Source organism: Condylura cristata, unplaced genomic scaffold (genome assembly GCF_000260355.1).
Source record: "Condylura cristata isolate star-nosed mole 26May11 unplaced genomic scaffold, ConCri1.0 scaffold00028, whole genome shotgun sequence".
Classification (NCBI taxonomy): Eukaryota; Metazoa; Chordata; class Mammalia; order Eulipotyphla; family Talpidae; genus Condylura; species Condylura cristata.
In genome coordinates, this window is record NW_004567129.1 from 16,518,479 (window position 1) to 16,544,558 (window position 26,080).

Below are 26,080 nucleotides of genomic sequence, written 5' to 3' on the forward strand. Positions count from 1 at the left end.
CATTTTCTCCAGCAGGTAGGTGACTATGGTTTCCCAGAAACCCTCCTGTTTATGGGAAGGCTACAAAGTCCAGGTTCTTCAGCAGATGGGACTGTTTACTAGAAGCTCACTGATGATCTAATTCTCCCCCTTATCACTTTTCAATTAGGACACAATTCACATAACATAAAATCCACTGATTCAAAATGTCAGTTACTTTTAGTCATTCCTCACACTGTGCAGCTATCACTTCTAATTCCAGAATATTTCCATCACCCCCAAAGAAAACCATGTGCCTATTAGCAGTCAGAGCCAATCCTCTCCTTACTCCCAGCCCCTGGTAACCACTCATTTTCAGTCTCTATGGATTTGCCTGTTCTGGTTGTCTTTCATCAATGAATCATACTATGCAGTCATGTTCTTACTTAGCATGTTGTTTTCAAGGTCATTCATGCCACAGCATGTAATAATCTATCCCTTTTCACAGCTGAATAATATTCCACAGGCTGGATAGACCACACTTTGTTGATCCCATTCATCAGCTAATAAACATTTGGGTTGTTTTCCCTTTGGGGGCCGCTACAAAGAATGTTAGGGACAAATATGTGTAAGTCTTTGCAGATAGGTGTTTCAATTCTTTTGGGTATTTGCCTAGATAGGAGTTGTTGGGTTGATCCATTTGAGAAAGTGCCAGGCTGCTTTCCCCCAATAAATGTATGATTTTACCTTCCCACCAGCAGTGTGTGAGGGGTCCGATGCCTTCCCACCCTTAGCAACATTTGTCATTTTCTGCATAATTCTAGCCATCCGAGTGACAAGTGCTATTTATTATGGTTTGTTTAATGACAATCTTTAAAGGATATATCACCACCACCCCCCCCTTAGAACATCACCATCTCAACAAAACTGCTTTGAAGGCAACCTTGCTTAAGTGGTAGGTGGTGACAGTAACAATTATAGCTAGTACTGTGTGTAGCACCTACAACACGTAGACACCTCAGACATTTCACCTTCACAATGACTACAAGAGGTATATGCCATTATCTCTATTTGCCTAAGGTCAAAGAGCTCATGAATTACTGCTGTGAGATTGGAATTTGAACACAAGCAGCCTGGCCCCATAGCCCGAGCTCTTCACCAATCTACTTTCATGGGGCCTGGGGGCACATGCAGTTTTGAGCAAGCCTAGAAGCAGCACAAGTAGGAAACACAATCCCAGCAGGCCTGAATGCCCCCTGAAAGAAACCAGGGTGACTGGTTGTCCTGGACTCCAGCTGCTGTGCCAGCCTCAACCACTGACCTGGGCACAGGCTGTTTATGGAGCCAAGCAAGTTCAAAACATGCTAACTTTTCTCTGGAAAGTAGAAGGGAAAGTAGAATAAAATATTATTCAGCTGTGAAAAGGGACAAATTATTACATGCCATGGGGCCCTCCCTGGTGGCGCAATGGGTTAAAGCACAGTGCTATGAAGCTACCACAGCCACTGCAGCAGGAGTTCCATCCCTGGCCAAGGAGCTGACCCACATGGCGCAGCAGACCTCTCCTGACCCGCCTGCTGCTCCCCTCAGCAGTGTGTCAGTCACTCTGCCTGTTCTGCTCCCCACTCTGTCTCTGCTGAAGCCTCTCACCTCCCGCACCTCTGGCCTGTACCCCAGTTCTATATGCATATATATATATATATACATACATACATACATACATACATATATATATATAAAGTAGATGTGAAGTAGTCGCATTATTTTAAATGTTATATATAAAGCGAGACTTCATGAAACACGATAGTATCTAGAGCAATTGCAAGTGCGCTCACCATGCCTGCAACTTGCTGCGGCCAGTGCTCAGAGCAGCCATCAACCATCTTGTTAATAAGTAACTGGCTGTTCCTGTTCAGGAAATGTGATGGGTGGCACTAAAAATGCCTTAAAGTATGTGGACTATGCTTGTTACCTACCACTACATTCAAGTAAACCTCAAATAGCTTTATTTGGATATTGTTATGACTTCCAACCTAAATTTCCCCCCTTTATAAGGAAGGCTATGGAAACTAGATGAGCAGTTGAGAGAGGCTTCAGCTAAGCATCCACTAGAATGAGCAGTGCTCTGGAAAATGCACACACCTGAGCTTACCCTGACTTGACCTTGACATCTGATTTCAGGATCTATTCAACCTTACCCTTTTGTTCCATCTGAAAGCAGCATGCTGGCATCCTCAGTTTTGCTTGCCTTGGATACTTCAGGTCTAGAAATGCCAGCTATGCTTTATTACAGGGCAGGGAAAACAGCCTCTTTTTAAATTACAAACTTGAATTCTATGTGAGTAGTATTTGCAGGGCTCACGCTTACACGATGCCCCTGTGCTTATAAACACACAACAAATGGAAACTTCCCCACCCTCCCCAGGATCCAACACTGGCTTCAAGTTCTCTCTCCACAGTGGGAGAACAAAAGGAGGCCGGTAGGCTCTGACTAGAAGGCAAGAATTCCCTTTTCTTCTCATATTCCCTTCTGTGTACACAGGGGCCGCTGAGATCAGGGGAGGCAGCATTTCAAATGTCCTGCATGTAGGATTCTACAGTAAATAAAAGACATTCTTGGGATAGTGAGGATAGCTGAGTGTGGAGTGAATGTTAAATGACATCGCCAATTTTTCTAATTGTGATAATAGTGTTGTGGTTCACAAGGATACTGTCCTCCCCTGTAAGAGAGGCAGGCTCAAAGGATTTAGTGGTGAAGGCCTACAAGGCCCTGTTGTGGGTTCGAGGCGCTTCTCGCTGAGCAAAGGTGCAGATGCCAATTGGAAAATGGGGCATTCAGAGGCTCACTGTACCGTTTCTCAACTTTTAGTTATAAAAATTTTAAAAAGTACACCAAAGTTTTCATGGTAGAGCCTCCCTGGTGGCACAGGGGTTAAGTCTCAGTGCTATCATGATACTGCCAGCCACTGAAGCATGAGTTCAATTCCCGGCCAGGGAGCTGACCCACCTAGCACAACAGACCTCTCCTGTCTTGCCCGCTGCTCCCCTCAGCAGTGTGTTTGTTTTTTGTTTTTGTTTATTTTAAGATTTCTTTATGCATACAGAACTGGGGTACAGGCCAGAGAAGCAGGAGCAGTGAGAGGAGCGGTGAGTAGAACAGGCAGATGTACTGAAATACATTGCTGCGGGGGAACAAGCCAGTCAGGAGAGATTCTGCCATGCCATGTAGGTAACCTCACTGGCCAGGGATTGAACTCAAACTTCATGGTGCTGCACTTGAAGCCGTTGCACTGCTAGGGAGATCTTCCTGGTTTGCTCTCCACTCTAGTGAAATCTCTCAACCCCCATACCTCTGGCCTGTACCCCAGCTCTTGTATGCATAAATAAATCTATAAAAAGTCATTGATATAGACATATCTGCTCTAAGATGTCAGAAATAAAAGCTAGTGTTTGCTATATATATAATTCGTTCCTCAAATACCTGAAGACCTACTATGTACAGGCTGGCATTCCAAGCCCTACAGGTACAATAGTGGATAAAACAGTCAGGGTCCCACTCATGGAATTCACATTCTAAGAAAAAGAGGAAAGCAAATCATGCACAATAGTGAAATGCATAGAAAGAAGTAAGGACCATGAGAGAAAATAGAGGCCTTATTTCTGGGAGGATACACACAAAACCATGCTCCGCGTGGCAGCTTTTCTCCTCTTACTGCTCTTCCTAGTGCGTTAGTTGTGTAGTAAAGGAAATGCAAGTGGGGAGCCGCTACCAATATTGCAGGAGGGCAGCTGATCCCCTGCGGGGTTACTGATTTATGCTTAACATGCAGAAACCAGTCGTGCAACTGAGCTGACTTCCCTCTTTATTTTGACTGATCTCAGTGTCTAATGTGTGTCTGCTGTTGACAGGGATCCAGACCCCATAGGTGAGCATTACGCCGCTCAACCCTGCGTCTTCATCATTACCCTTGTTTTCCTCTTGCCCATGTCCCCAGCCCTGTCTGAGACACAGGTGTTGTGTGTGTGTGTGTGTGGGGGGGGTACTCCATGCCTTCAACTTCTTTGTATTGACAAGAATAAGCAAAGTGAAGGAGAAGACCAACAGGTACAAGAAATCTTGAATGTTGTTTCTTAAACAAAAAATGTTTCCAAAGACTTGGCACAATGGGAAAGAGAATCCTCATCTCTGGGGACCCCAACTTTCCCCATGATCACACCACCATCGTCTAAAATGAAACAGGAACGACCTAATTCAAGTTCTATCATGAATCAAAAAAAACAGCCTTCTGACCTATGTATCCGATCTCTATGTCAACCACAAGCTAAATGAACTCCATTTCCTCATCCAAAAATAGGATCTAGAACCACTTGCTTCCACAGGGGCTGGGAAAACTGTATATCACTACACAAATATTTAGGGAAATCCCAGCAGAGGTAAGACCTCTAACAGTGCTATTCATAATAACAGCTATTACACTTTGCACTGATCAGTAATAACTGGGTTGTCGGAAAAGTCACGACATATTTTTGCATAGAAAACAGAAAAAAGGGGCCTCCTTGGGGCACAGGGGTTAAAGTCTCAGTGCTATCAAGCTATCGCCAGCCACTGCTGCCTCAGTTCAATCCCTGCCAGGGAGCTGACCCACACGGCACACAGACACCTCCTGCCACGCCCGCTGCCCCCTCAGCAGTGTATTTCAGTTTGATAAACCTGTTCTGCTCCCCACTTGGTCTTTGGTGAGTCCTCTCACCCACCTGAGACCTGGCTTACACCTAAGTTCTTGTATAAATAAAGCTTTAATAAAAAAGGGAAAAACAAAAAAAAAATACATCATGGCTTTTCCAGCAACCCGGTATCAGTGAGAAGGACTATTTCCAAGTGCCCGATGTGTTTATCTTGCTTCATTCTCCTCCATAACCTTATCCGGTAGGTTTTACTAACCCCCATTTTGCAGAAGGAAAACTGAAGACAGGCCCCCTCGATGTCCTGCTGCAGCTTTCCCAGGACAGGCCCTCAGCAGCTGGAGGCCGCTGTAGGGGAGCAGAGGTTCCTCCAGGCTGCTGTAAGCAGCCGTGCTGAGCCCGTGTCTCCTCATCTGTAACACGGACCTCTCCTAACAGGGTCAGTGTGAAAGCTGGATGAGCTCACAGATGTAATACCAGGTCCTGAAAAGTTCTAGATAATGGCTTTTTCCAAGTTGTCATATACTGAGAAGAAAAGAAAGCACAAGAAGAAGCCAGGTCTAATTACAATGGGAAATTTCCCAGAAGAAAAAAAAAATTTTTTTAAAGAAAGCCATGACATGTCCTCAAAATAAGAGGGGGAGAGAGATCATCTGTCAGGATAAACCTGTTTAATAACAGGCAAAGACAACCCCAGGAGTCAATTTCAAGTGTTTGTTTAGAATCAGATTTCTGACATGCCTTACACATTCATTCAACCTGTTATCCAATGCAACATGGATAAATTATAACCACCATGCCGCCCCCCAGCAGTTTCACCCCCTAGTCACAGCAAAGAAAGTCCCCAAAATTCTTGGCTCACCCTAAAACTGAAAGCCCTGCCGCTGATGGACGGTGCCGCTCAGGCCGGGCTTCCGCCTGCATCTCCGGACAGCGCAGGCCGAGGGGAGCAGTTAATGCGGCCTGGGCAGCTCATAAATCATGCAGGCTCATAAATGGCACTTCTGCCCCAAACCAAGTCAACTTGTTAAATCACCCACCCACCCACCCAATGCCAGGCTGCTGTGCCGCTCTAGCGGCCACGTGGCTGGGGGTCCTGGATTCAGGAGGTACCAGGTGGCTTTGGAGGGCTGAGGGAGCGAAGGAGGGTGGGGAGGAAGCATGCGCCCCTCACTGCTCCTCTAAATCTACTGGAATTCTCCCTTGCCCAGCATCCACGCCCCTTTGTTACACGCCTTTTGTGGTTTTCTAAGATATATTTGCTTATATAAGAACACACCAGGAGTCTAATGAAAATTGAGGGACACTCTGAACCTCAAAAATACATGTGCACCCACACACACATCTTGTCTTCAATCTCAGCTGGACTCAGAGGCCCCAAAATTCATCTCGAGGGTATGTTTTAAAAATCCCCCCATCGGCCCTCCCTGGTGGCGCAGCAGATTAAATCACAGCACTAAGAAGCTAAAGCCACTTCAGCATGAGCTCGATCCCAGCCAGTCCTGGAGGTGACCACATGGTGTGGCAGACCTCTCCTGACCTGCCCGCTGCTCCCCTCAGCAGTATACTTTGCGTATCTGACTGCTCTGATCCCCACTCTGTCTCTGAAAACTCTCACTCCCCACCTCTGGCTTTGTACCCCAGTTCTATATGCACAAATAATTAAAAAAAAAAAAAAACCATTGGGCCTCCCTGGTGGCACAGGGGTTAGACAGAGCTGTTGGACTATGGCCAGTCATTGCAATTCAATCCCCCCGGGCCAGCCAGGGAGCTGACCCACCTGCAACAAACACAGACCTCTCCTGTCCCACCAGCTGTTCCCCTCAGCAGTGTAATTCTACAGACCTGTCTGTTCTGCTCCCTGCTCTGTCTCTGGTGAATCCTCTCACCCCAGCCCACCCCTGCACCTCTGGCCTGCACCTCAGCTTTATAAAATAAATCTTTGAAATAAAAAATCCCCCATTTCCTCTCGGACTCCTTGACTGAGTGGGCGGCTCTGGCAGGGAGGCCCCTCCAGCCTGCACCTTGTCCTGCAGGAGCCAGATCCGACTCAGTGGTCATGTGCTCAGGTGGCCGGGCTCCCGCCGTCCAGCTGGCCTCTAAACAGCAGTCCAGGAACCAGAGTCCCCATCCATCCCAAATATCCAACTGGAAAGGCTGAAGGGTGCGCCCAGGCAGCCTGCATCTTTTTAAAAAAGATTTATGTATTTGTGCATACAGAACTGGGGTACAGGCCAGAGGTGCAGGGGCGGTGAGAGGGTTCACCAGAGACAGAGTGGGGAGCAGAACAGGCAGATCTGTGATATAGGCAGGTGGTTTTGATGTTACAGACTGGGAAGTTTCTAGGAGCCAAGGGCCCGCAAACAATTGCTAATGAACTCATCAGCATTCCCAATGGCGGGTCGGAGGCCGAGGAATACACCCCCCTGCCCTCCCAAGAATATTTACTTAGCCGGGTTCCAGGACCCTCGTCCTCCTCAGCCCCAACAGTGGGCAACAATAGGACTGAGAGACAGGAGACCCAAGCGCCCTTGGGCGGTGACCGTTTTCCACTGGTTGCCCTCACTTCCTGGGCCCCATGGGCTCGCCAGCACTCAGCAGCCTCAGCGCCTGGTTGATACCCAGCACTCAAAAAGAAAAGCAACTCTCAACATCACTTCCCTTCGCGGTAACAAGCAGAGGAATGAAGCACTTAGAACTCAGCTGCTTTTGAACAATTGATTTAGCTATATAGGCTAGAGAGCCTGGAGGGTGGGACGGAGGGGAGGTCAAAAATTTTAAAAGCTCCCATTATCGCTTTAAAGGATAATTTCTTGTAATATTTTAAGAGGAAAAGCAAAACCTGAAACAGGGTTTAGGAAGGAAAAGCAAAACCTGAAACAGGGTTTAGGAATCCGACTTTCACTTCTACATTACAATGCACATCGCTGGTCCTCAACAGAGGGAGATAGGTCACCCTCACCACCAGGGGTGTGTAACCTAACAACCCCCCTTCCCTCAAAAAGGAAAGACCATTCCCATCAAGTAACTACTGAATGCCAATTACATTCCAGGTGCTGTTACAGGGCAGGACACCCCCCCTCTGTTACACCCTTGGGATGCTTCTGGGGTACCCAGTCTGGTGAGCAGAGGGGAGAACCCGGGAACCCCAACCTGAAAAGCAACTAAGAAAAGATGTCCTGGCTCAGCTTTGTGGACAGAAAATCAGAGAAGACTTCCTGGAGGAAGCAGCTAACTGGGTTCAAGAGATGAGCAAGCCAGGTAGGAAGCTCCCCAGGGAAACGCTGGTAGTGGAAGAGGCAGAGGAGATTGGCTACTGCCACCAAGGACCAGCAGCACTCACCATTAGAAAAGTGACTCCACCTAGGCCACATGATCAGAAGCTTCCAGAACCGGAGAAGTTTAAGGGGGGTCAGAACTAGGCTGTTAACCACCAGCCTAATGCTCCCCGTGGAACTCTCACCACTTATTAAATATTCCATTGCCTGGAATTGAGGGGGGTGGCCAGGAGGACACAGCTCGCTAGCTGGCCGCAGGTAGTCTTCTGAGCTAAACGGGAGGAAGAGGCAGTCAAGACAAGTCCTTACAAGATTCTGCACACAGGTCACCACCACCATCCCCTTTGATCCCTGGAATCGTGGACACTGGTCTTCTTGCTCTTCTGTTCTGCCTCAGGGCGTCTGCACTTGCTGCTCCCTAGTCTAGCACGCCCTTCCCCATATGCCCTGACTGAGCTTTCACCTCTTGGTTTTGTAAAAGCACCCTTTCAGACCCCATAGTGAGGCTGCTTTAGACCACCCCAGTTTCCCAGCAATTCCACAGGTTCACTTGTCCTAAACAACTGTCACCACTGAGCTCCCCACATGTCTTACACATTTGTTTACTGCCTGTTCCTGCTAGAAGACGAAATCCATGAGGGAGGTGCATCTCTGCCATATCCCCTGTTCTGGAACAGGACTTGGCTCAGAATTACTCTCAATTGTTTACTACGTGAGTGACGGACAGATGGGTAGAATGGGCGATGCCATTTAATGAGATGGGCACCTGGGAGCAAGAGTGAGGCTGGAGGGGGGATTCTGGGTGATTATTTGGGGAGGCTGTGGGACAGGCGAGGTGCAGGCAGCCTCAGGGATGGTGGAAGGTGAGACCCATGTCTCCTGTGGTATACCAGAGGCCCAGCAGAGCCTGGGACTGACTCTAGCTAGCCCCGGGGCAGGGAGAGGGAAACTTGCTGCTCCAGTTTGTCTGGGTTCTCCTAGCTTTCCTGAGTCTCTGCCCACACGGCCACACCCAACCAGGGGTAGCCACATTCTGCCCTTCCAGGGCCCAAAAGATACTCTAGGTCTCAGAAGCCAGAGTAGGGGATCCCTCCTCCTCCCAAACAATGCCCCCCACCTCCCTCACCCGCCCTTTGTGACTCCTGAGTGGGAAGTTAAGTTTCACCTGAGCTACTGAGTCACCATCCAAACATCCCTTTGTCATTCCCTGGCCCCAGAATCCACAATGGGAGGTCCCTTCCCAGCCACCCTAGTTTATGACATCCCCCTCTCAGCCAACAACAGAGGCCTCCTCCCCCCTCTTCCTATTCCCAAGCCACCCAACACCCCAGGCCTGACTCCCCTGCACAGACCCAGCCAGCTGCTCCAGCCCACACAGGTCTTGCCCCACCTGGATTCTGAATGTGCCTATTGTGTATTAACTTGGCATCTTCGTGGTTTTCAGCACCCCAGTACCCACATGAAGCCCCCACCCCCACCCCCCAGGACTGCAGAAACGAAGCCTGACACACAGCACACACAGCAAGCCTCAGACGAGGCACTACAGGGATCTCAGTGGGCCCCTTCCTCGTGTTAGAGACAGTGAGAGTAGACGCTTCCAGAGATGGATGTGCAAGATTTTCCAGGGCACATTATAAAGGCAGGTAGGAGATTGGTTACACTTTACTGAACAATTCATATTTCCATGTAAGGCAAACTCCAATTTTCAAAAGCTATGATAATGGGCCACACATGTGGTGTTAGAGGCTTAAATCTAGAGAGATACCTAGTTGCTGACAAGGACCACCTGAAAACAAGAGTGATTGGGGGGAGGGGTGCGGGCGGCAGTGATTGAATATTTGAATATTATTCAAGGTTTCCTGGTTGAACTTGTTTAGGCTTTACCACACAATGAAACATATCCACAACCAGAGAAAACAGTATAATGGGCCCTACATAACCAGCACCAACAAGGCTTAACATCACCTCTTACTTCATCTCTACCTGGGTCTTACCCAACCATACACCCACTTTTCCATCTGTAATTAAAGGATGAGGACCCTTCCCCCTCCTCATTTACATAATCCCAACTCATCACTACCAGTTAAAAATTTTTTTAAACAAAATTCTTCCCTTACATGCCATCTTGGTAAACTGGCATTCAGAGTTAAGTGGTTCACCCTCCACGCACCCCCCCAAGTGATAGGAAGAAACCTTATCACAGTTTAGAAAATAATGATAATAATTGCAAGGAGGCCATGAAGCTCTGAAATGACTGGCTGCTGACTTGTTTTAGGCATAGGTCAACGTCTAGTTTTTAAATGGGGTCCCCCAGAGGGCCAGTGACACCCTTTCATCTGGGTTCTTAAAGGAGCCGGCAAGATCTTGAAGCCCAATTTACTCAACAGGCTGAAAGTCAGACTTTGGGTGCTATATGGACAGACGCTTGTGGTTCCTCCCAGGCCAAAGCTAAGAGTCTAGAATGCAGATTCCCAGAAACGGAATGCAGAAATGGAACTGGTAAGCACTGAGGAAGACAGCAAGTGGGCTGAGCCACCCCTCCCCACAATCCCAGGGCTGGTAACTGTGACTTTTATTTCCACCGTAGGGCTGTGTGAGACTTCAGGTCATAAGTAGGAATACAGGACACTAAGTATTCTTTGGCTTTTTCAATAGGGGGATATTAGATATATACTGAAAACACACAAACACCACAAAGCCTACACCTCTGTAGGGTGATGCTTCCTTTTGAGCCAAGGTATCACAGGGGGAGAAATTAGGAAGTCTAGATTGAAAATAACTTCCAGGAGCTTCCACTTTGTTATCTGAAAACAGAACTATCAAAATACCTACCTCAAAAGCTGAAGTGCAGGAATTAAAAACTAAGCTCACACACCACCAATTGAAGACAATCAATAGCGCAAAGGACGTTACAGCTATGGTTTAACAAGGTTATTCTAACTCTGACTCTACCAGCTCTGTGACTCAATGCAGATAAATTGGTTCTCAAAAAGCCAGCAGCAAAGCCCAAGATATTCAGTCACCCATAAAACTCCCAGATGGGGGAAGCTTAAGAATCCTGGGGCCTGATAAGAATAGTATCAAGGGCCCTCCCTGGTGGCACAATGGGTTAAAGCACAGCACTATGAAGCTGACTGCTGCCCACTGAAGCATGAGTTCAATCCCTGGCCAGGGAGCTGAACCGCATGGCACAGCAGACCTCCTTTGTCTCTCCTGCTACTCCCCTCAACAGTATATTTCAGTAGATTCTTCCATTTTGCTCCCCACTCTGTCTCTGGTGAATCCTCTCACCCTCTGCACCTCTGGCCTGTACCCTAGACTTGCATGCATAAATAATGACGAGGACAAAGGTCAAGTGAAGACACCAAGGTGCAGAACAGTGTGTATAAAAGGCTGCCCTCTGTATTAAAGAATCTAGTCACTGAAAAAGCATCAAATGCTGACAACGGTTATGGATGGGATCCGAGCGGCTGGTGTTCACAGAAACACACTGACAGGTAGCTGTACGTGGTGACAGACGCTTGAGGTCAACAGACCTGGGCTCAATCACTGCCAGCCACTTCCTAGCTTGGTGGCTCCAGGCAAGTCACTAACTCCGAGCCTCAGTTTCCTCCTTTAAAAAAAAAGTCTTTGTTGGCCCTCCCTGGTGGCACAGCGGGTTAAAGCACTGCACTGAGAAGCTAAAGCCACTTCCGCATGAGTTCGATTCCTGCCTGCCCCGGAGGTGACCACATGGCGCGGCAGACCTCTCCTGACCCGCCCACTGCTCCCCTCAGCAGTGTACTTCGTCGATCTGCCTGTTCTGCTACCCACTCTGTCTCTGGTGAAGCCTCTCACCGCCCCTGAGTTCTCTGGCCTGTACCCCAATTCTGTATGTACAAATAAATAAATTAAAAAAAAAAAAGTCTTTGTTTATGCATATAGAACTGGGGTACGGGCCAGAGGTGCAGCCGCAGTGAGAGGATTCACCAGAGTGGGGAGCAAATAGGCAAACTGACAAAGTACACTGCTGAGGGGAGCTGCAGTGAGACAGGAGAGGTATGCTGTGCCATGTGGGTCACCTCCGGGGCTGGGGATGGAACTTGCACTGAAGAGACTGCAGACAGCTTGCAGTGCTGCGCTTTAATCCACTGAGCAACCAGGGAGGGACCCTAGTTTCCCTCCCTTAAAATGGAATTATCAGAATCAAGTCCATAGGGTAGTTGAGCAAATTAGGTGTGGAAGTAGGTGTGCATAGCAATTACTGTAGCCTCTAAATGTCTGGGGGACTTCCAACAATGTGCCCTTGAATCAATGTGGGGTCAAGAGTGTCTAGATGTGAGGTCAAGGAGCAAAGAAGCCCGGGGACTAGTCCTTCCTGATCCTTAACCCTTTTGTCTGACTCCTTTTGCATTCACACATTTCTTCACCTCCCCACACACATCTATAGCAGAAAAGCCTCATGATTTAAATGTACTTAAAGAAGCGTCTCTATATGCCATGTCCTGAAAGCACTTTAAATGTTAACTCAATGAACCCTCATGGCAACTCTGAGAGGTACAAACTGATTTTATCCTTTTTGGGGGGAGCATGGGGGGGATCCAGGACCTAGAGGGTTAACTCCCCATGGTCATATTAGAGGTGACTGGTGATGTGAGCCCAAAGACTGATTTTCATCCCACCTTCCCCAGTTCCCCTCAGTCTCATGGGGGGAGGGGGGGGAACCTTAGGCCTTCATGTTACAGGTGGAACAAGAAATAAATGCTCAAGATTAAAGCCACAACCCTGACACCCAAACTCTGCTGAAACAGGGGGAAGCCTCACACCTGGCAAGTGAAGTAGCCTCCTAAATTCAACAGCCAGCCTCCCAGGTACTTAATCCCCAAATTCTCAAGCACTCCCAGAATTCAGGTGAGAGGATTTGCAGAAAAGGGGAGGGAGGGAGAGAAATGTTACATCATAAAGAAAAAAAAAAAACCACAATTTACATGAATGGTTCGAAAATCAGTCACTAATGACAAACTCTCAGCACCTCTGGGCAGCCATAGCAGAAGAGTTTCTTTATAAACAGACTTGAGAAGGCAAAAGGGCCAGGAAGTAACCCACAAGTTCTCATGTCTCCTGAAAGTTTAGTCATGGTTACAAGCCCAGAGTTGACAATAATGGTATTGGCCACATGAACTGACCCACTAGAACTGGTATCTAAGAGGCTGATGAGTAAGACTGAGTAAGAGCGAGCGAGCACTAAGCTACCCTGTACACAGTGATGTCAGAGGTGATTCAACCAGATCTGGATTCCTCCCCAGGAGAGGCCTAGGCTGGTGACTCACGGCCAGTCCCTTCTGTCAATAACCCAGGCTGTTAGTGCTGGGGTCATGTTTTCTCTAGGAAAGCCACAGCTTTTCTGGCACACAGGCTGGTCTTCCGTTCCCCTGATCCAACACTCCCATGCCGCAGGGATGAGGAGCTTAAGGAGCAGAAGTCTGCTGTCTTTGGAAACCCAGCAGGCTTCATTCTAACAAGCCGGTTGCAAAATGTCAAGGTACTCTTGAGGACCCTCCCACCCCACCCCCCAACCCAGAAGCTAAGAACTCTAGACTAGAACATTCCCTGGGGGCCCTGCGGGTGGGCGGGAAGCTGGGAAAGAGCAATAGAACTGGCTGAGAATCTGATACCCCTTTTAAAGGAGCTGTGGTAACAGTTGGCCCTCAGGGTATTTCTCTAGAAAAATGCCCTCCCAGAGAGCAGCCTGGCCCTAAAGGGTGCAGAGGTTCCGACTACCCCAGACTCCCAACACAGTTGAGCTAACATTTCTCAGGCACCTTGCTTCCTCCAGTCTTCAGCCACAGATGCCATTCTTGGCGCTGACTTCCCCCAAATCCATCCACCCCAGCATGGGTGGAGAAACGTGGGTTTCTCAGCCCTTTCTCTCCCATTTCCCCCCCATTTCCTTTTCCTCCCTAGATGGCCATCCAGCAGTCTCCGCCCACCCCCACCCCTGCCCTTGCTGGACTGAGTTTTGTCTGCTTTGTCCCTTGTCCCACTGTGCTATTGGATAGGCAGGTGAGGCAGGTGCTCAAAAAAAGAGTCAGTCAGTGACAAACAGGCACCTCTGTCCCTGGGGGCGTCTCCCACACCTTCAAGGGGCTCAGACGCCTGCTTCCTTGCCTGTTTCCTGCTGTGGAGGGCCAAGGGTTGAGGTCAACAGCTTCCCAGCTCACGGGGAGCAGGTCCCCCTCCGTCCAGCCTGCATGACCTGCACTTCCCCACCAGGGTCCTTGTGGCTATGACTTCAAAGAGAAACAGCTGGGGAAGCCAGGACTGGGGGAAGGAGTCCACACAAAGTTGTCTGATGACAGAAAAGGACAAAACAAATAATTTTTGTATGAAGTGAGCCTCAAACATTGCTCGGGACATGCTGAAACTACACAACTAGCGCCATGTACCTGAAATCTCGCTGCAACTGCGCACCCTGTATTTTTCTTTGCTGTAGCTTCAAGCCTGCCCAGGGCGGCCTCCTTCTGTAGGGCAGGGTGGCTCGTGAGGCCTTCCCCACAGCCCCTCCCAGGCAAGAATCACTGAGCAGCTGGAGTTGGGATATTTTGATCTTGGCCCCCAAGTAATCAGGTTTGCTTCAAAATTCGGTCTTTTGAGGATTTTTTTTGCACCTCTCAGTGAGCTCTTTCCAGATCCTCGTGTGTGCCAAGAACTGGAAGACTGGAAACCAAGTCATGAACAATTCATGGACCTCTGGGACACTGCAAACACCCAGGAGGAAAGTGTTGTGTGTACCTGGGAGCCTCTTGAAGGAAGGTGTTACCCAGACAATGCGAGACCACACAGATGGCCCGGCTGGGCTCAGATCTCTGTGCAGATTATGATCTGGTGCTTCCTTAAGCCAAGAGTGTGGGACAGATATGGCTCAGCGCAACCTGTTTTGTGACAAGACAATTAGGTAAGGTTACACCAGGGGTGTGCAGGGCTGCGAGAACCTGGGGAGTGCCAGACAGACACGGGCCCTGAGATCCCCGGGATGCCCGTGGTATGTCTGAGAAAGCACAATGAAGAGCCTCTCAAAGCAAAAGGCACCACAGCCCCGCACCAGCTGAGATCTCATCACATTCATTCAACTATTATTCACTACGTCTCTACTGTGTGCTAGGAGCTATTCTCCACGCAGTCCAGTCCATGGACAAGCTGACTATTCCGGCCTCTTGAAGCTCAGGTAACAGTGGGAGGAGACAGACCATGGCAAAGTAGGCAGCGGGACAAGAGCAGCAGTAGAAAATAAAGCGAAAGGGGAAGGAGCACCAGGAAAAGGGGCTACTGCTTCACGTGGGGGTCCAAGAAAGGCCCTCACCGGCCAGGTGACGCTTCAGCAGGAATCAAGGAAATGACCTTGCAGACAGCAGGCAGAAAATACAGGCAAACATCAGCCAGCGCCAAGGTCCCGAGGTAGACCCTGGTTGTATAAGCACAGACATGTGTTTTAGACGTGGCATGGAGACCCACAGGTGGATTTTGAGTGAAGGTCATGTTCTCCAACAAGTTTAAATAGACCTCAGTCTGATGGCTAGGGGTGGGGGGTGGCTGCTGGGGAAGGGAGTTGGAAAAGCAGGTAGAGAAAGGAAGCTATTGCAACAGCGTGGGTGGAGCCTCTCTAAAACTTCTCTTTGGGGAAAAACTCTTCTGGGAACAGAAGTGTTATCAGTGTATTTGAATGCCAAACCACAGAAACAGGTGTTCTTCTTGGCCTTCGACTTGCCCAGCCATCGTAAATCTGAAAGGCTTTTTCGGCTTGTTAAGTTCTCCTAATTACAAAGCCGGCTAATTATTATCTAGGCTTTGGCCAATTATCCCACGGGGTCCTGCACTGGCCACCATTATGATTTTGCTCCTGGGGAACAGGTTCAACCCCTCGGGGGGTACCCATTAAGTCCCAACAGTCACACCTGGTCTCACAGGGACCCGGGCAGCCTCCCCTAGATCTCAGCCGCCCGCTCCTGCCTTGAGTCCGGCCCGGTGTGGCGGCTCAGGGCAGCTCCACTCTCACTCCCAATCTGGAGGTCAGTCCAACTGCATTTTCTCAGGGACCCTGAAAATTGAAAGGACCGGAAGAAGGGAAAACAAAATGCTGCTCACTTAGCATTTATTTAAAAGGGAAAGGGGCTGAAAATTACCCACCATCAAAAGACAAAAGAGCCCTTTCAAAGGCAAAAGACGCTGAATTTCTAATGAAGATGAGTGTGAACTGAGGGGAGGACAGGCCACCTCTCCCCACCCAGGTTCCCCTGTGAGGCCACAATATCCACCCTCTGGCTCAGGCCATGCTGTCCACTCTGTGCCTCTTTCCTCTTCTAGACCCGTGGCCAAAGCAGTCCCTGCCTTGTGCCCTTGGAGGATTAAGTTGACATTCTGTGAGGACCCACTCCCAACACTGGGTAGAAACAATTGCATTTTTTTCTCTTCCCACCAACTTCCAAATCCACAGTCAGCACAACGCGGCTCTCTATCACCTTATCTTCCAGTGTGTAAGGTCCCTGGAAAACTTCTGCCTGTACTGACACAAGACGAAGAGGGGGAAAAAAAGGACCACCGTCCCACACAGGTTCCTGTTTTAACTGGGCAAAATCATACGTGGCTGCCAGTGCTGGAGCCTCGGTTCTCCTGCCACAGAATCTCAAACCTCTGGTGATGCCGCCAAGGCAGAAATGCAGCCCTTTCCTAATCAAGAACTTGCCCCTCCATCACCACCTTTCTCCTCTATTCCAGCAAAGGAACGTTTTACAAGCTGCTGAGTTTACTCATTGCTTAGAACCACTAGATGCTAGAAACCTTGAGGCCAAACTAGTGTGTCTCCAGAGAGTGGGTACACCACACCCCTCCCAGTGGGCTGGGCTGAAGCCAGCAGGCGGCCCCTCGATGCCGGCGGGGATGCCAAAGGGGCATTGGCTCGGGGAGGGCACCGCTGGCAAACGCACACACCTGGCCCAGCAGCCCACCTGTGGAGCGCAACCGCCTTCGCAGCTCGCGGCGGGGGAGGGCGGGGGAGGGCGCAGGGCCGCCCCTCCCCGGTCATTACCGCTGCCCAGGGTCCTTCCCCAACAACGAAAACAGACTGGGGGAGGAGCCGCGCAGCTGTAACATTGCAGAAAGGATGAGAAAGTTCTCGCTAGTCTAACAAGGTGGTGCCCAGGAAAGGGGGAAGTTTCGGGACCCAGGACAGGAAAAAGACGGGGACAGGCGGGCGCGGGCCTGGTGGCAAAGTATTAACGCGTCTATTAGCACAATGAGTCTGGGGAAGGCCAGGGCAAAGGGTGAACTACAGGTGTTTTGGTGACAGGCAAAGCTATACCCCTAAAATGTATACCCCTAAAATGTATACCCCAAAGTTTCCTTCAACCACATTAGAGACATCTAGCAAACTGCCGAGTGGTTTTTTTAAATGCCATTTTTGTAAGGATACCTGAGAGACCAGTAAAATCAGTTACCTGTAGGGAAAATTACCTGTCCCCTGGGGAAGAACTGGGTGAAGAGTGGACAGAGGCAGAGACTTTCAGGCTGCCACAAATCCATTTTTTTTTTATAAAAAGGTTTACTTATACATACAGAACTGGGTACAGGACAGAGGTGCTGGGGGTGGGGGAGGTGGGGAGAGGACTCACCAGAGACAGAGCGGGGAGCAGCACAGGCAGACTGACTGAAACACACAGCTGAGGAGGCTGCGGCACAGGTGAGATCTGTCACTCCATGTGGGTCACGCCCCTGGCCGGGACAGAACTTGTGCTGCAGTGGCTTCGACAGCTTCACAGTGCCATGCTTTATTTAACCTGTTGCGACCCCAGGGATTTGCCCCACAAGTCCATTTTTAAATCAAATTTTAGCCAAGTGAATGATTTACCTCCTAATAGAAAGAGGAAAATGTCTACTACCTATACACTCAGGTCCCAGGCTGAGGACCTGAGCTCCCTGCCAACCACCTTCCTATCCCAGCACAGATCTGGCCTGACTCCACCTTGCCCCACCAAGCCTTGGGCACCTCATTCCCTCCTATTCCTGGGGAGCTCCTATCTTCCCTGCTTGGGTGATGCCCTTCCAAGGCCTAACAGCTAAAAGTGACCACATCCCTGCATGTTCCCACTTTAGGGACATACTAGAATCACAAACTTTTTTTGGGTCTCCCCAGGGGACAGAAAGGGTGGGACTGTAAGCCAGCACCCCACCCCTGGGCGCACAATGGGGAGAAGTCTGCACTGGCGTCTCAGCATATGCCTCCTGCGCACCTCGGTGCACTCTGCACACACACAGCTCTCCTCTGGCCTGTGGCTCCTGGTCCAGGTGCACTTGGATCCCTGGCCTCAGGCTGGACAACCAGACACCACAGCCCTGACAGGGCTGACTCATCACGCATTTGTGACCTGGTGGCTGGTGTAGTGCAGGCTGATGAATCGGGTGGCCGCACCAGTCACCCAGGAGCTTTTAAAATTGCCCTGTCTAGAACCCCATCTCCAGAGCCTACAGGCTCAGCCAACTGGCAAGAGGACCACTCTGCCTTTTGACTCATGCTTAGCCTTGTGGGTGAACCACGGTCTTAGGCACTGGGACAGATCAGGCCATGGGAACACATGGGGATCCGTAAGCATGTGCATTATCGCACTTGGCACACTTTTAAAAATCCAGCAGCCTGGCCTGCTGGCACAGGGGTTAAAGTCTCAGCCCTATCAAGCTATTTCCAGGCACGGAGGTCTGAGTATGATCCCCAGCCAGGGAGCTGACCCCCATGGCCCAGCAGACCTCTCCTGTCTCACCCGCTGCTCCCCCAGCAGTGTGCTTCAGTAGGTCCACTTGCAATGCTCCCACTGTCTCTGGGAGTCCTCTCACCCACCTCCTCCCAGTTCTTGAATGCATAAACAAAAAGAAGCCATTAAAAAAATAAATACCCAGCAGCAGCTGGTAAGTTCAAGGTCATCCTGACTTGCCCCAGCCTCCAGCTCCTCCCACCTCAATTCTAGACAACATTCAGAGGAAAGCACACCTCAAACACACTGCACAGTGGCAGGAATAAGCCAGTTCCCTTTCCCAGTAAAGGGAGCTCTGGTCTAGTGGCTGTTTGCAGAGCGGTATTTGCTTTAACACAGAAGCAGAGAGTGAGGAAACTGGTTTAGCTGGTTTCCTGGGTGGGAGGGAGCACAGGACAACATCAGAAACAAAGGTAAAACCCAGGGGATCCTCACACCGAAGGCACCAAATGCAGGCTCTGAAATTTAGTGCTTGCTGAGCACCTGGCACCCAGCAGGGTGGGGAAGATTATGCCCATTTTACTGTGGGGAAACAATGCTTTTTTTTTTTAAGATGTATTTATTTGTACATACAGAACTGGGGTACAGGCCAGGGGTGCAGGGGCCGTGAGAAGATTCACCAGAGACAGAGCAGGGAGCAGAACAGGCAGATCCACTGAAAATACACTGCTGAGGGGAGCAGGGGGGGAATGTCTGGGAGGTCTGTGGTGCCATGTGGGTCACCTCTGGGGCAGGCGGAGATCCAACTCATGCTGAAGTGGCTTTAGCTTCTCATTGCTGTGCTTTAACCCGCTGCACCTCCAGGGAGGGCCCAACTAATGCTTTGTTAGTGGAAAGTCCTCCCGATGCTCTTCAGCTGGCCAAGGGCAGCACACGGATTTCCTTGGAGGCACTGTGTGGTTCTAAATGGTGGGATGATGTCACTAGGGCTTTGAGGGAAGCAGCGGTTGGGGACAGATAAGAGGAAGGAGAGGATAGGGAAGAGGAAACGTGCAAAAAGATAGGGGAACCAAAGCCCCACCACCACCACCACCACCACACACACACACCCAACAGTACCAGGCAAAAGCTGAGGTGTGCAGAAGGGACTGCGTGAAAGCTGAGGAGAGAAGAAGAGAGCAAAGGCCAGACTGCCACAAATTTTTACTGACCAAAGAGAATGGCCGACTGCCTCTCCACTTCTGGACTCAGGTCTGAGGGTGCCGTCTGTGCCCTTGGGGGCTTTCAGAAGTACTCAGTGTACAGCATATCCCAGGACACACTTAACACTGCAGCTGTGTTCCAAGGAACACTGGGGGCGCAGCCCTCACCGACTTGAGGCCCTTCTGCAAAGCCAACTCTCCCGGCCATTTACCTCCAACATGGAGGGCCGGTCTGAGGCCAGGGTGAGGAGAAATATGCCACGTCAGGCGTGAGGGGCAGTGCAGACCCATTTCTTCACAGCACTATTTGAAAGCCTACTCTGTCCCTAAGAAACAGGCCCTCCACTTCTAACCCTGGCTGTTCTGTCCATCCTGACGAACTTGCACTGCTGTCCTGCCCACACCGGCTTTAGGAAGCACTAACCCCGAGGTCCAGCCCCTGTGGACACTGACAGGCACTGGGGCTTACTGACCCTTGAGTGAATACACATATTTAAGTCCCAACAAATCCGTCAATGTTAGGCCCCTCCCCGTCTCCCCATTTTACAGATGGGGCGACTGAGGCACACAGAAAGCCATTTGCCCAAGGCCGTGCAGCAAGCCAGCGCGCACCATCCCAGATGCAGAGTTCAACCCCCTCCTTGAGAGAGCCCAGAGCCCTGAACATAATGGGGGTTGAGACAGTGGAAACTCAGAAAGTTGGGCTGGTGACAGGTGCCTCTCGGGGATTTTAGGGTTTTGGCAGCTTCTGAGAGATGTGCAAGCTGATTACTGAAGCGTCTCGCTTATCTGGGGCTATACCTGGAAGGGAATGTGTAACTGACACCAAGGTGAGCCTTTCAGAAGAAAAGGCTCACCTAGTAAAAAGCCCAGGAGAGCAAACCAGGATTTCCAGAAGGGCCTGGTGAGAGGAAGGGTGGGGACGGCTCCACGGGGAGAGGAGGGCAGCAGCCAGCCTTCCTTACAAGGCCTTGTAGGCCCAAGACTCTCCACGCCTCTGCGCCTCCCAGCTCCTGTGAGGCCCAGAGGCCAGGGCAGGAGGAAAAGCCACCACCAGCCTTGGAGCTCTGCACCAGCCCTGGTCACCTGAGTGAGTAATCATCGGGAAGTGGGGGGTGGGGAGCTGATGGATGATGTGATGTAAGGTGAGTGATGTAAGGTGATCTCAAGCTGGTTTCTCTATTTGTTTTCTTAAAGCCCAGTTTTGCTGGGAACCTACATACTGTTGTCCATTACCTTTAAGCACATCAGGAAGAAATGGAAATGGGTGTTTTCCACCTACAATCCATCAGTGGGCCCCAGCTCTAACCCAAGATATAAGCTCTGTTTGTCCAATGGCGGGAGGAAGAAGCAAATAAGGAAAACCTTAGGTTTCAGAGCCTGACTGCCAACCTCCCCTCCCCCATCAACTTAAAGTCAAGAGCACTAGGAGAATACTTCAGAGGCCCAAAACTTACCTAAGCTAAGTTTCACAAATCAGTTTGCACCAAGAAAAGGGAAAAAGAAAGCACTTTCCTATGTTTTGACCTTCTCCCTTCTGGAATCTGATGGAATACCAGGCTGAGATTGTGGGGTCACTCATCTCAGTGGTCACAAGAAGCGATCCCAACAAACCACCCCAAGATGCCCTGACCAGTTGAAATCCTATTTTTTGTCAAACGGATCCACCATGTGGTATAGATGGAAACCAGACATTTGGGGGTGAGAGTCATGAAGTCCACAGATGTTGACTTCTAAGGCTGTACCCCTGAAACCTGTCACATTAGAGCCAATGTCACTTCCAAGAAAACCCTTACATGACTCTGCAGGCACCTGTGGGCCAAAGAGGTGGCTCCCCTTCCTTTTCAAACTCCTGTGCAGTCACCCTTCAGCAAAGCTCCGGGGCCTGTGTGGATGCCACGGCCCTCTGTGTTTCCAGACTGTCCAAGAGTGAGCCCATCCTCCTAGGCACTGGCTTTTTTTTTTTTAAAGATCACATAGCCATTTTAGCAAAAGGGCAATTCCACTCTGGGGTAATTTCACATTGGATTGGAAGAAGGAAACCCCACATTCAAAATGGCCCCCAAAAGTGAAATGTGAGAAATGTGTTGAATGAGAATTGAGTATAGACAGGAGGGCATCTGGAAGCAATCTCGGCAACAGCTGGAGGCAGCCTCACCCCACCAGAACCAGCTGCGGGCCCCTCTCCATCGCCACCACCTCCTCTTGGGCCTGTCCATCAACACTTCTGCTCTCCAGGGCACCCAGGGGGAAGTCTACTTTACAACGGACACTAGTTCCCAACAGCTTTCTCTTTCCTGAGACTGTAAAGATCAGCTGTGCATCCCCAAACACAGCGCTCAACCGCATTATGCTGGGTCTGCCTCAGCTGCAACCTAGAAATAACCACAATGCCCCTGCACGAGGTTCTTGGGGAGATTAAATGAGAGCAACACATGAAGGAAGCGCTGGCTCCAGACTGATTCAAAAGCATACAGGCGCCATTATTAACAACTGTAATTAATACATAAGATTAATAGCTGTAGGGTAAATGAAGTTGATCAGGCATTTACGCCACTGGCCTCAGTTGCTATCACCTGCAGCCTTGACCTTGTTACTGTAGCAGGTTCTCGGGTGAGGAGCACATGTGCCTGACTATGGACACCTGGGCATGGGTGTGAGCGCGCGTGTGCAAGTGAGCACAACGTGCCTAGCAGGCAAAGGGCGGCAGCATTCTGGAGGGCTGCTCGAGTTGCTATCTGTGAAAATGATGCCAAAGCTCCAAAATTCTTCAAGACTCTAGAACCAACGGTGGACCTACCTGGCCTGGGATGGTTGCAAAATACTTCGTCACATACAAGAATTTAGAGGGGGGATAAAAAGCAAATTAATCCATTCTTGGCAGTACCAAGAAAACAGTCACGTGCACAACTCCCCCTTGCCCTCACACACGGCCCAGCTTTGACCTCTGACCCACTCCTACAGGCTGGGGTGACACTGTCTGCTCCCAGGAGCCACTGCTATCTATGCAAATCGCACAGGCCTTTGGCACCTACTTTTCCATGCCCCACAGCACCCTCTCAGGGGACCTCCTGAAATAGGAAATATTAAGCTGGCGCTGCAGCACCCGTCCAGGATCTCAACTCATTCCCAGTGCCGGAGCACAGGGGGGCAGAATGGTGACCCCGTTGTGCCATAAAACAGGCAACACTTCCTCTCCCGCCTCAAAGAAAGCCCCACACAACACACATGAGCCTCAGAAAAACCAATCAAGTTGCAGTTTCAACATTAAAAAAAAAGCTTTTAGGCCCTCCCTGGTGGCGCAGCGGGTTAAAGCACAGCACTGAGAATCTGAAGCCACTTCCGCATGAGTTCGATTCCCGCCTGCCCCCTGCCCCGGAGGAGACCACATGGCGAGCCAGACCTCTCCTGGCCCGCCCGCTGCTCCCCTCAGCAGTGTACTTCGTCAATCTGCCTGTTCTGCTCCCCACTCTGTCTCTGGTGAAGCCTCTCACCGTCCCTGAGCATCTGGCCTATACCCCAGTTCTGTATGAATAAATAAATAAATCTTTAAAAAAAAAAAAAAAAAGCTTTTAAAGTTCCAAAAGTTGGGGCCCTCCCACATGGCCCAGCAGACCTCTCCTGTACCCCCTACCCCCCCTCAGCAGTGTACTTTGTGGGATCTGCCTGTTCTGCTCTCCACTCTGTTTCTGATGAATCCTCTCCCTGCACCTCTGGTTCTGTACACATAAATAAATAAATCTTTAAAGTTAAAAATTTAGGGATTACAACTGAGATGAAAAATGCACAAAATGATGTAAAAGTAAGCTGTTATATAAAAAAGTAAATAAAATAATTTTAAAATATATAAAAATATAAATAAAGTTCAAAAGTTTTCAGACAACAACTGTAGATTTTTCAGGTGGCCCTACGTTGTCAGGAAAAAAAAATACCTATTCCCTCCAAGGAATTGTGGGTGATTTTTTCGGTTTGAAAAGTGTTTCATTGTTAAGCTACTACTTATCCAGTCACCTAAAGTCAACAGGGAGGGCTCTGACCGGAAATAAGCACCTGGGTATCAGTGAAACCACAAGAGAAACCAGCCTTGCTTAGCTCACTGCTGGGCAAAGTGGAGTGGTACACAGCAAACGCCAGAATCCCGATTATCGCTGTGATAAGGTCGAGAAGGACGTTGTGTGCGTTTTCATTCCCTGAGTCACAAGGGCCATGCTTTTCAAAAAGACACCATTATTCCTTGGAGGAAACAGTACCTTTACCAGAATGTTGTCATCTCTATGAGTAAAGGCCACGGGGGAACGCTCAACAGCCATCCCAGAGAGGGCGCAGGTGGTAGAGATCTGCTGACCCACGGCAGGTGACCCATCCTCCGGAACCCCCCTTTGCTCATCTGTACAACTGGAATAACTGCTCCCACACACGCACTTCAGGGTTCTTCAGGCTGTCCCCAATGTGTTCGACGCAATGTAAACCCGCTGAAGGACTCTAATAAGTTCCCCCAGCCCAGCGTCTTTACCAAGGAGAGGCCCCGCCGCCGAGGCCTCCACCGCAATACCACTTGAGATGCCAAAGTCCGAGTATTCCAAAGCCGCGGCGGTGGAGCCAGAAAAGGTGGGGCTTGGCGGGTCCCACGCAGGGGCGTGGAAACGCAAGTTCCCCGCCGCTCCCGGCTCCCCACCACCCGGTTCGGGACCCTGGCGGCGCGCCCTCACCTCTGCCCAGGACTCGGCCTCTCTCCAAGTGCCGCCGGGGCACGGTGAATGTGTAACTTTCGGTGCCAAAGCCGGGGCGGCAGGGCTCTGGCTCCTGGCAGAGCCACGATGAGACCTGGGGTGGAGGAAAGGTAGGGAACCCGGGTGACTTGGGGGATCCACTCCTACCGGCGCCGAAACCAAAAAACGCCGCCTCGCCCTAGCCCCAGGCGTCGGGGTTGCGGGAGGCATCCCCCCACCCCGACCCCACCCCCGGGCAGGCAGCCTCGCCAACCAAACTCGAAACCCGGTCGCCAACGCCCCAGGAACCCCCAAGAGCGGGGTCTACTCTGGCGACCCTCCTTCCCGACTAGCACCGCTTTCCATCCTGTCTCCTGGTAATTTCACTGGCGGTACCTTTACTTTCCCCAGCGCCTGCGTCTATTTCCTCATACCGAAGGGTGCACCAGCCTCTTTAGACTTCACTTTCTTGACCCGGGCGCGCCCCATACCTATTTATCAGCTTCTATTTACCTGGCACGTTCCCCTTACCACAGCAGTCATCCCCACTACCGCTGACTCCCCCTTAATTCGTACTGGGACTCCCCTGTTTTATAACCCGACCCCTATCCTGCTCCACGCTCCACTGCCTGCCCAACCAGCCTGCCGCCAGCCCGGAGTCCCCAGAGGCTACAGCGAGCGCGCCCCCACTTCAAGTATCTGGAAGAGCGAGTGGACGAAATCGCTCTCCCCTTTCGTCCGCTCCCATCCCACGCCCGTCTCCGTGGAGTCCAGAGCGCTGCGCAACTTCCAGGCGGTTGAGGCCCTTTGGACTCAAACTTTCTTGAAGAGACAGCGGGGACGACAGCAGCGAGAAAGGGACACGGGACTGGGCGGGGATACTGTGCCCCCCGCAAAGTCAGGTGGTCGGACATACCTGCAGCAGCAGCAAGAGAACGAAAAGGTTGCTGCAGTGAGGGCCCATGGCGGGCGGGCGCGGCCGGAGTCGGGCAGAAGTCGCACGGACACACAGGTGCTCTGAGGCTCCCTAAGCCACTGAGCTGGGCTGCGCTGGGGCGGCCAGGTGAGCTTGCGGCGAGCCCCGCCCCGCAGCACTTGCCCAATCAGCGCCTCGGCCTCCGCGGGCTGGGGGCGGGGCCGCTAGCCCCGCCCCCACCCTCGCTGGATCGGGTGACCATTGGCCGGCCTTTGCGAGAGTTACCGCGCCCTTACGATGGGCCTGCAGGTTGGAATGGGGGGTTGGGGGGGATGCGGTGGAGACTGGAAGTCACCTTCTGATTCCAGACCTTTTTTCTATGTTAGCTTCACCTCACGTGGCTCCTGAGACTCCCAACTGTAGCAACAGCACTCATTCCGCCTTTCCGTGTCCACCTGGAAGCGGCCTAGTGGAAATCACACACCTGTCCTTTGCACCTGACTCAATCAGCATCACAAAGCAAGTCTGCATAAAAGCCGAGGCTAGAGCCTGAGCTCTCCAGATCCCTAGACTTGGGCTCTTCACTGCACTGGGATCACCACTACCTTCTCTAGAG

At 50.6% G+C, this 26,080-nt stretch overlaps 1 protein-coding gene across 1 annotated transcript in view; it reads right to left on the reverse strand.

Moving 5' to 3' along the window:
• CDH1 (cadherin 1, type 1, E-cadherin (epithelial)) overlaps window positions 1-25,564 on the reverse strand; it is a 59,779-nt gene extending 34,215 nt beyond the window's left edge. Inside the window, exons 1-2 of the mRNA XM_004690438.2 lie at window positions 25,465-25,564; window positions 24,549-24,663 (exon numbers count right to left, since the gene is read on the reverse strand). Coding sequence (XP_004690495.1) covers window positions 24,549-24,663; window positions 25,465-25,512 — 163 coding nt within the window. The 5' untranslated portion in view covers window positions 25,513-25,564. The remainder of the gene's footprint in view (window positions 1-24,548; window positions 24,664-25,464) is intronic.
• Between the last annotated feature and the right edge of the window lie 516 nt (window positions 25,565-26,080).